Genomic DNA, 10,226 nt, shown 5'->3' with positions numbered 1-10,226 from the left:
GCACTAAACGTCTGTGAAAACAGGTTACGAACCGCCTCTAAAAATAGTTTCTATAGTAATGAAATTAACTCATCTACATGAACGGATACAGAAGCATGCATCTACTGAACCAGATTGCGAACATATATTTACATTCATCGAACCAAACTGAAACAGTGTACGCAGACAATAAAACATTTTCCTCTCTACGACTATATACATCCACCGAAACAAGTTCCTCCCGTGCCAACAACCAACCACCCCCTAGTCGAGCTAAAAAGCTGATCTGATGCATCATGCATGTATAGGAGACGTTGAGATGTTCACGTCAAATCACGATCCCCCAATTATAGCCCCGACGGTTGCGAACCCATTCAAGATCGTAGCATATTTTGAGCATACATGATTGCACGTGAGGTCTAACTGAGCATGGGAGCGTTTCACGCCATTGTCATGGGATTAATATCAGCATACAGCTAGCTCGATCACATCGGGCAACAAACACATTTATGATCCTCACCAGCACACTGGCTAGCTTCACATCTCGATCTCTTCATATATAGTGCTAGATAGTTATATATATCTATGTATACATGTACTACGAATCATAGAGCTATGAGCTCATCTTGATAGTAATTGGTGCTTGTGCGGGCTTGTAAGAGTGTGTGGTCAAGATGGCGAAGGGGTTCATGGCGGTGAGCAGCATGGTGGTGGTGGCACTGCTGGTGTTCTCCATCGGCGTCGGCATTGCGGCGGCTCAGGCGGCGGGGTTGAAGAAGGGGTTCTACAAGAAGAGCTGCCCGCAGGCGGAGGCGATTGCGCAGAAGGTGGTGTGGGGGCGCGTCGCTGGCAACCGTGAGTTGGCCGCAAAGTTCCTCCGCATGTTCTTCCACGACTGCTTCGTCAGGGTACGTGCGTGCGTGCGCTTATTGAGATCAACTATTATTATCGTTAAATCTTGGACCGTGCTCAAATGTGGTCAAATGAATGAGTTTGGTTTTATCTGGAATAGAGGTGCATCGATGCAATTCATGTTTAATCTTTGCAGGGCTGTGATGGGTCGGTGCTGCTGGACTCTCCGACCAACACGGCGGAGAAGAACGCGGTGCCAAACCTGTCGCTGGCCGGGTTCGAGGTGATCGACGAGGTGAAGGCGGCGCTGGAGCAGGCGTGCCCTGGGATCGTCTCCTGCGCCGACATCGTCGCGCTCGCCGCAAGGGACTCGGTCTCGTTCCAGGTGAGTAGGATACTCTCTACTACTGTCTTCCTCCTCGCGTTGACGAATGACATGTGGACGGGCTCATGCGTGCGATATATATATGCAGTACAAGAAGAATCTGTGGGAGGTGGAGACGGGTCGTCGCGACGGCACGGTGTCCAGCGACCAGGAGGCGCTGGACAACATCCCGGCGCCGAGCTCTGCCTTCGACATCCTCCTCTCCAACTTCTCCAGCAAGGGCCTCGGCCTCCAGGACCTCGTTGTACTCTCAGGTATCTATCTATCCACCCTGCTACACCGCATGCATGCATGCATGGCATGATGTCCTAGCATCATGCACCTCCTTGTCTGAATACTACTACTCTGCAGTAGCCATGCGTACGTACGTACTGGCTCACGTAGCGTACAAGACTTATCACTTAGCTGGCCGGTCTTCACTACCAAACGAATTATATATGCCGCATCATATATACATGAACGTATACACACGCAAAGACGGAGCCTTATATATCCCGGAGAGGTATATACACACGTACGTCGTTCGTACGCGCGTACGTACTGCAGGACATAATCAGTTGACGTCGTTGGTTAGGTTCGGATCATCCGCCTAATGAATTGAGGTCCCATTGGTACAGAACTGCGGATGCTGTTTGCTCGTTGGTAGCCAGCTCCAGCTCGAGTACACATATCTGCTTTAACAGTACAATATGCAACACATGTTGTGTTCCCATCTCTACTTTGCGAATAGTGTATGTAGGAGGAGAGGACAACTATGCATCATAAGTTCTCACCCATTCAAATATCTGCCATGAATGGCCGGGCCTGCAGGCACCGACAGAACCAAACTAGAGTGTTCTCACTCTCAATGTCCTGTTTCTTAGATGATATTTTAGAGAAGAGAGAGTAAAATATTACTCTTAAGAAATAAGCTTGCAATGTATATATATGTATTAGTTTTTTAAGTATTCATAAGATAATTTAGTGTCTCACAGTCATCTAAGATTACTCAAATAGCTAGTTTTTTTTATAAAAAACAAGTTCATTCTTTCATATTTTTAAATTACTTTTATTGTCTCATAGTCGTCTAGGATTACTCAAATAACTAGTTTCTTTAAAAAATTAAGTACATTCTTTTACTTCTTTGAATTATTTATCACATTATCTTTTTACTTAGTGGACATTTAATTAATATAAAAACTAGCATTAGGAGTGGCCTTAGGAAACAATATATATATACCTTTCTAGAGGTATATATATATGTGCCTTTCTAGAGGTCTTATCTCAAGTTGTCGCATTCCACTTTATATGCACACCCCACTTATTTATACATGTTGATGTAGCAAACGAAACTTTTTATTTATACTTCCTGATTTTTGTTGATGACGTGTGCACAACTTACAACTAGTAACACGTAAGACCATAATATCAAGGTCATTGGTATAGTAATATATTATTATAGAAATATCTGTTCAGTTCTAGATAGACGACTTGCAACTTTTTTTAATTACCACATGGTTTTTTTTATTTTACTCTAGATTTATAGTCTAGCACATTGGAAAATTAATCGACAAAATAATAGTGCCTTTCTATTTGGACCAAATTTGTAACAACTTAGCGTCAGTTTGTGGTTGTTGTGTGTGTTGAATCTAGTGATACACTAGAATGCTTGCTGGTTCCACTGATGTTTTGCTACTTTGACTCCTAAAAATATACACTACCTAAATTTAATAAGAAATAAGCATTTTTAAAAAGCCACCGCAACGTAAAGCACGTTAATAGCACATCGTCCTTCAATGGGTTCTCCATTCCATGTGATGAAATAAATACACAGTACATCCTGTTTCCTGATTGAAGCCAACATTGGTTATTTCATGAAGCGCAGACTTGTATATGCATGTATCCCCTTTTGGGATGTGTGCTATAATAATCTGAAGCAGCATGTGGAAATCCAGGACTACAGCCACATCTAAATCACCATGGTAGACAGTGTACCATGTGTATTACTCCCTTCGTATCTTCAGTTACACTAGTGCAGAACAGGAAATGCATATTATACAGCGGATCTACAGCTAAGGCTGCAGAATAGATGGAGAAAAACTAGATAGCGAAATAGACACGACATCAACATGAATAGTAGCATCAAACATGTGTAGTGTGTAGGATAAGGCTTTTGGCCCTGCTTTTTTTTATAGAAACGTAGATGTTTGCTGGGGACCAACTTTACAATACCAAGCATATTGAAGATAGCATCACTATCCCCAATCAACCCTTCACAACTGAATCTGAGCTAAAAAGGATGAAACTGTCGGTGATGGGTAAACAACCCTTTTTCCGTGCATGAACCAGGCAGCAAGCATCACAGATGAATGCATGGTTTCTCCAACTTCATGTAGCTTTTCTTTTATCGTGTGCACGTTTGCCATGGCGTCTTTGTTAGTTGGTGGTTGAAGGAACTCACGCCGGCTCACGTGGCGGGAGGCAACGGTGTACATACCTACCACCCAGTTTCATTCATATTCGGCTCGGATTTTGGTATCTCTGTATCTATCTTCCTCTAATCTTTTTGGTGGTCTATTTTTTGTTAATTGGTAGTTGATGCCAAAATGAAATGTGTTTAATGTTGATTGGACCAATTAGTCTCTTCCAGAAGCTTTGTTTAATACCTAGTGATGCCGAACCCATGCAGGTCTCAAGTCAGAAGCTCTTCTGAACCATGAAGACTATTTCCATTTAATAAGCGCAGAGGACATCATATAATTTTGTGAATATCTATTCTATTTTTTTAATTGTTAGTTGATGCCAAAATGAAATGTGTAATGTTGATTAGACCAATTAGTCTCTTCCAAAAGATTTGTTTAATTACCTAGTGCCGAACCCATGCAAGACTCAAGTCAGAAAGTCTTCTGAACCATGAAGACTATTTCCGTTTAATAAGCGCAGAGGACATGTATAATTTTGTGAATATCTATCCGCTTTTGCATAGTAATGGGCGATTCAGTTTGCTGCAAGTTTTGTGTTTTCATCCAATTTTGCACTAGCATTAGAACACTCAATTAGCATCCCCTGCAACTATAGGCGGGCACACGATCGGCGTAGGGCATTGCAACCTGTTCAGCTCGAGGCTCTTCAACTTCACCGGCAAGGACAACCCCAGCGACGTCGACCCCTCCCTCAACCCATCCTACGCAAAATTCCTCCAGGTACTCCTCTTACTGCTGCTAATCAATATTCACATCTTGTGCCTGCAAAATGCGACACATGTAGTGACATCACATTTGTGTATATGCATAAATGTGTGCAGGGTCAGTGCCGGCGTAACCTGCAGGACCTGAACGACAACACGACGGTGGTGCCCATGGACCCCGGCAGCAGCCTCTCCTTCGACAACCACTATTTCTTCAACCTCAAGGCGCGCCAGGGCATGTTCACCTCCGACGCCACGCTGCTCACCAACGCCCGCGCCGCCAACATCGTCGACAAGCTGCAGGACCCCGGCGTCTTCTTCGACACCTTCAAGAACTCCATCAAGCGCATGGGACAGATCGGCGTCCTCACCGGCGCCAACGGACAGATCAGGAACAAATGCAACGCCGTCAACTCCTAGACCTGGCACATGTACCCTCACATATATATAGTCCCGTTTATACATATATACATACATAGCCAGTTCTATTCTGATAATTCATATACGTACGCCGTTGCATTGATATCTCGTGCAAATGCAGTATGTACAGTAAGAGTTATCTGAATTCCCTTTCAAGATGATCAGGGGAGAAATATCAAGTGTACTAATATCGTATGATATACACAATGGCAAAATATCAAATGCAGGAAATGACATGAACATTACGTATTTGTAGAAATATCTCCAGTTTTGTTGTCCAGCTCGTCTGAAAGGACAATCTTGGTGAACTGTCGTACAAACAGGCCTCTAAAACTGTTATAAAAAAAAGAGAGAGAAACGTTTGCTATTTTTTTCCTCTTAACCTGCTAGTATAAACTAATTACAACACTGAGCTCAACAATTGACCATTCCCCAGCAATCCAAACTCCAATGCGCGTAACACAAACGAATAAACTCAAGTAAAAATAGAACCCTCAATCCATGGTCACATAACTGATGCAAGGCATAAGATACAATCAGTAACAATATATTGACCACAACAAAGAGATTATTGCCCGCAACTGTACTTGAACCAAGCATTGCATGCAGACCAGGTACAAGGTTTTATCGGGTTCCACCATGTTATTCAGTATCACCGTTCTTCCGCACCTCCGAACTCCAGATAATGGAACCTCCACGACGCTCCAAAAGACTTGGCTTTTACTCAGCGCAGGACTAGATTCAAGCATCGCCCACAAGACCCACATAATGAAAGATGTTGCGCTTGCAGAAAGGTAAGCGCATACCAATTGAACAAGACTTACACAACTGAGACATCCATAAGTTACAAATGATATGATAAGTAAATTAAGCATCATCATGTCTTGCTTCCAGAAGCAAGATTATCCCTGACCGGCCAAGGACTCGATCAGAAGCTGGTAACCCTCAGGCACTCTGCTCTGAGTTTTTACACATGCGGCTAGGGCAGGCACGTCTGCTTTTACATCTAGGAAAATAGCGACCTGGAGAAGCAAATGGAAGTCAGAGATCCGCTTCACAAATGGCAGATGCTTCACACGGTCCAGGTGGCTTCTCAGTGCGCTCATTCCTACAGGACTGCCACGGTTCTCTATAGGAAAGCCTACTGACAGTGGACCCTGTATACACAAAGCAGAGTAAGGTTTGTACATCTAATAAGTAAAAAAGGTAAATCTGTAATCAACTAACACGAAAAGAGTACGGTGAACCACCTTTCTTCCCTGAGTGAAAATATGAAATGCGAGTACATCTCAACACAGAAATTGAAAAAAAAGATCTCCAACAGAATCTTGAAGATCTCTACGATGTAATCTAGTGCGCAGTCAATAACCTTTTGGACATATCAGGAGGTATGGGAGAACTGCAATAACTATTATTAAGAACCACTACAATATTAAAACCTGAGTCAACCCGCAATCAAGTGTACTGAAATAAAAGGGTGATGTCCATGTTCAGGTAAGAAACAAAAGATCTGTGAAGAAACAAATGAATAATCCATAGCAAGCTGTTCACAAAGCAACACAAATAGAGATCATACAGGTCACACTAAATCAACAGAATTCACTAAAGAACCAATACTCTACCATGCAACTGTGGCACACTTGAAGTTATTCAGTTCTATGCATTAGATTCTAATATTGATTTCGAAAAAATGGAACAATTATTAATCGGAAGTAAGCTTTGCTTGATTTTAAACTAAGCATCCCATAAAAAGATGCCTGCTTATTATGAAAACAAAGCATGTTTCCTGCTTGACTGTAAATGAAAAGGAAGAAAATCATCTCGATTACCCATGTTACCTAGTTTACTATAATTTTTTAGAACAGAAAGTTTAATATAAATTGATATGGTATATAACATAGGTCGACGACTATGCTAAGTAAAATTCATTTTCTAAGGTCTAGGGATAATCTCATAAAACAAAACAAAAAAACTACACAGGGGAAAGCAAACTTCACAACTAGGTCATATTGCAACCTTTAGCTGGCCTTTTTGGTTTCTTTGCACCGAAAGTGGGGAATCATGCATTGGATAAAAAGTTGGGATTTTAGAGCCTTATATCCTGTAAGATGAAGATTCTGATAATTTCTTTTAAAGGTAGACCCATAAAATATTTGAGGAAAAGCAAAGATATAGTGGATTCTACGTCCCCTTAAGATGAAGATACCGAAAATTCCTTTTACAGGAAGATCCATAAAATATTTGAGGAAAAGCAAAGATATAGTGGATTCTAGGTCATCGGTGTCAATTTTATTTTCATCTACAGCTTCGCTTAGAATATTTTCACAAACCCAGTAATCTCTACAAACAGTAATAAATCGGTACATGCCAGAACAGCTATATTTTGACTGTGAGATGATATACTCCCATCCTTTCCTACCTTCCCCTCAGCACACTGCCATCTTTTTTTCCCTATAAGCACAATGACATCAAGGAAATCATCTATTCTTATGATCGAAAAATTCCAAACTTAGATGTCTCATAACATTTTTATGATGTATGGCAGTCCACTCTCCATAGTCTCTTCCTTACAGGAGAAATTCGTCCGAGTCCTAGGACCAGGACATGTGCTCTTCTCCATTTTAAAGCAAATGCCAGAAGTCCCTTTTTTGTTGAAAAGAAGAATATGATATACTGAAACTACAAATCTTTATAACCTCACCACCCCAATTTGTGGATTTTACCTAGACAGGTTGGATATTAAACACACATACAGTCAATAATGCGTTTAAGTCATAACATCCCATACGGCCATACAACTGGATGTCATTCACAGATTTATCGACAATAAACACTTTCTTTATCTTCTTTGTGGATTAGGTTGTGTCAATTCAAGTAACAGTGTATCACATGGAAAGAAGACATTCTTTCTTCCACCAATATAGTGTCTCAAGTTACTCTTCCAAGAAAAGATGTATGTGATCAACTTCTAATTATAAATTCCAACTGAAAAGCATGGATTATTGTGAATTTAACAGGACACATAGAATTCGAAGGGAAAAAATAACTCATGAATTAACCAACTGCGAGTAAAGCAACAATCTTTCTTGTTAACATAGAAATTATAATTTTGCCCTTAAATCGGCCAAATTATTATTTGTATGTAACCCACGCTGCAGATCTACTATGTTCACTAACTGGTAAGTTCCATGGCCAGATTAAAATCATGTATCCAATTCAAGCGCATATCAACTTGATTCATTTCAAAGGTTAAGTTTTGCCACTAAATTGAACAAAATTGCATCGCATTAAAGCTACACACATACTCAGATCACCTATCGTTCCAACTGAAAAGCATGGATTATTGTGAATTTAACAGGACACATAAAATTTGAAGGTAAAAAATAACTCATGAATTAATCAATCCCAAGTAAACAACAATATTTCTTGTTAACATAGAAGTTATAATTTTGCCCTTGAATCAGCAAATTTATTATTTGTATGTAACCCACGCTGCAGATCTACTATGTTCACTAACTAGTAAGTTCCATGGCCAGATAAAAATATTGTATCCAATTCAAGCGCATATCGACTTGGTTCACTTCAGAGGTTAAGTTTTGCCACTAAATTGAACAACATTGCATCACATTAAAGCTACACACATACTTGGATCACCTAACGGTTCAAACATGCTGTGCAGCTCAACCTAAGTATTTTCACCTAAAGATTGTCCCTCATTTTTCCCATCAGATCAACTAATTCACCAAGCTACAGACACAATTGAGGGATATACCTGGTGATCGGAGATCTTGACAGGCACGAGGAAGAAGTCATTGTCCACCTCCATGGTATCCTTGCCCCCTGCCATCACCTCCTTCCGCATCTTTGAGAGGCGAGGATCGTCAGCATCCCCAACCTCAGTTTCCAGTACCCCGTCCTTGAAGAGCTTGACACAAATCTCACTCATCTGGAAGGCTTCAAAGTGCACATCTCCGGTACCGTCATCCCCTACTTCCAGCTTCACTATGGCTGTGACCCACTCTGGGATCCCACCATCCGCCTGCAGCTGGGCAGCCTGCACGACCTCCCGGTTGGACATGGTGTACTCGCCTGTCTCGCTGGCCTTCCTCCCCACGGCCTGCGTGAAAACGAGGCCGACCCGCCGCATCCCGAGCCCCTCGGCGATGGCGTCGACGCGCGCCTCCTCGTCGGGACTCCGCATGAGCTGGACCACGTCCTCTGAGCCCTGCTGCGGCGGCTCGTAGATGAAGTCGACAAAGACCTCCTTGGTCTCGGCGTCGACGCGGCCGTAGAGGAATCCGGCTCGCTTGACGGCGAAGGCAAGCGACTCGGCGACGTGGAGCTGGAACGCGTTGGCGGCGTCGCGGTCGAAGGAGGCTGCGGCGCAGAGCGGGGCCTCCTGGCGGGTGACGCGGATCTGGCGCGCGATGAGGTCGTCCATGGTCATCTTCCTGCCGAAGGAGCCCGCAGTGGAGAGCGCCTTGGGCGGCGGCGGGCGGGCAGAGCGCGCGTCGGGCGGGTAGGAGAGGTAGACGAAGGCGCCGTTGGCGAGGCGGAGCGAGGCGAGCAGGGCGGCCTGGTCGGAGAGCAGGGGGACGGCGGCGGAGGGGTTGGGGAGGAGGAGGGCGGGGTCGAGGGAGAGGCGCTGGAGCGGGACGGGGACGGTGAGGCTGGACTCGATGAGGCGCTGCAGGTCGGCGACGGTGGCGGAGGCCGGGTCCGGCACTGTGATGCGGTCCGTGCCGTCGCGGCTGCGGATGCGGAGGATCATCGCGGCGGCGGGGTCGCTGCTTCGCGCTTTGCTTGGGCGGTGGGTTTTGGGGGGATGCGGGAGTTGTTCTGGTGCGATTTATTGGGCGGTGCGGCGCCGAATCTGTGCACGAGGAGGAAACGGAGCGCAGCGAGGAGGCGAGACGGCGGGGGAAGACGGGAGGGAGGGGCTCCTCGATTCCGGAAGGGCTGGCCCGTGGTTGCGCGTTGCCGAGGGTACTCTGCCCTGTTTCTAATTTGCTTCAATATCCTTGTTAACTAAATTTCAGGCTCATCTAGATATACTAGTAGAATCCACGTAGGAAAAAAAATTAGACAACATGATCATTAGGTGATATGATGCTGGTGATCTATAATGTTTGAAGCAGATAAATTAAATATATTGAATCCTTTCAGCGTAGTGACAAACCTTGATTCTCCTTATGAAAAAGAAACTACTTGGCCGTGTCATCCATAGCTCCTTCCATGCAATAAACTCATCGCGGTAACCTCAATGTGTAAGGCGAGAATCTATTGAACCCAAATCCAATTCAAGTTCTACTCCATCACAAACGGTGTCATTCACACTTTCAAAGCTGTAGAGCATTAGAGATTGGGCCACGCCACGAATAGAGATTGGGCCTGCATCACCCGTTAGAGGTCACAAGATTAGAT

At 43.8% G+C, this 10,226-nt stretch overlaps 2 protein-coding genes across 2 annotated transcripts; one reads left to right on the top strand and one right to left on the bottom strand.

Moving 5' to 3' along the window:
• Nucleotides 1-375: 375 nt before the first annotated feature.
• LOC133901590 (peroxidase 27-like) lies at nt 376-5,042 on the top strand. Its single transcript, XM_062343005.1, has 5 exons — nt 376-887; nt 1,028-1,216; nt 1,305-1,470; nt 4,274-4,398; nt 4,500-5,042. Exons 1-5 carry the CDS (start codon nt 654-656, stop codon nt 4,800-4,802), a joined length of 1,017 nt encoding a protein of 338 aa, XP_062198989.1. The 5' UTR covers nt 376-653; the 3' UTR covers nt 4,803-5,042.
• A 240-nt stretch (nt 5,043-5,282) lies between these two features.
• On the bottom strand, nt 5,283-9,814 carry LOC133901589 (NPL4-like protein). The gene is made up of 2 exons (XM_062342991.1): nt 8,575-9,814; nt 5,283-5,959 (listed from the first exon to the last, which is right to left on the bottom strand). Exons 1-2 carry the CDS (start codon nt 9,571-9,573, stop codon nt 5,705-5,707), a joined length of 1,254 nt encoding a protein of 417 aa, XP_062198975.1. The 5' UTR covers nt 9,574-9,814; the 3' UTR covers nt 5,283-5,704.
• Between the last annotated feature and the right edge of the window lie 412 nt (nt 9,815-10,226).

This window comes from Phragmites australis, chromosome 2 (genome assembly GCF_958298935.1).
Source record: "Phragmites australis chromosome 2, lpPhrAust1.1, whole genome shotgun sequence".
Lineage (NCBI taxonomy): Eukaryota > Viridiplantae > Streptophyta > Magnoliopsida > Poales > Poaceae > Phragmites > Phragmites australis.
The sequence above is the reverse complement of the archived record's forward strand: the minus strand, read 5'-3'. Positions and strand labels throughout refer to the sequence as shown.

Bases quoted from the DNA above. Each gene is read 5' to 3' on its own strand.
- LOC133901589 (XM_062342991.1), bottom strand. From the start codon at position 9,573: ATGATCCTCCGCATCCGCAGCCGCGACGGCACGGACCGCATCACAGTG. The intron at 5,960-8,574 runs GTATATCCCTCA...TTGTGTATACAG, and splicing joins TCAAGATCTCCGATCACCAG to GGTCCACTGTCAGTAGGCTT.
- LOC133901590 (XM_062343005.1), top strand. From the start codon at position 654: ATGGCGAAGGGGTTCATGGCGGTGAGCAGCATGGTGGTGGTGGCACTG. The intron at 1,217-1,304 runs GTGAGTAGGATA...ATATATATGCAG, and splicing joins GGGACTCGGTCTCGTTCCAG to TACAAGAAGAATCTGTGGGA. The intron at 4,399-4,499 runs GTACTCCTCTTA...AAATGTGTGCAG, and splicing joins CCTACGCAAAATTCCTCCAG to GGTCAGTGCCGGCGTAACCT.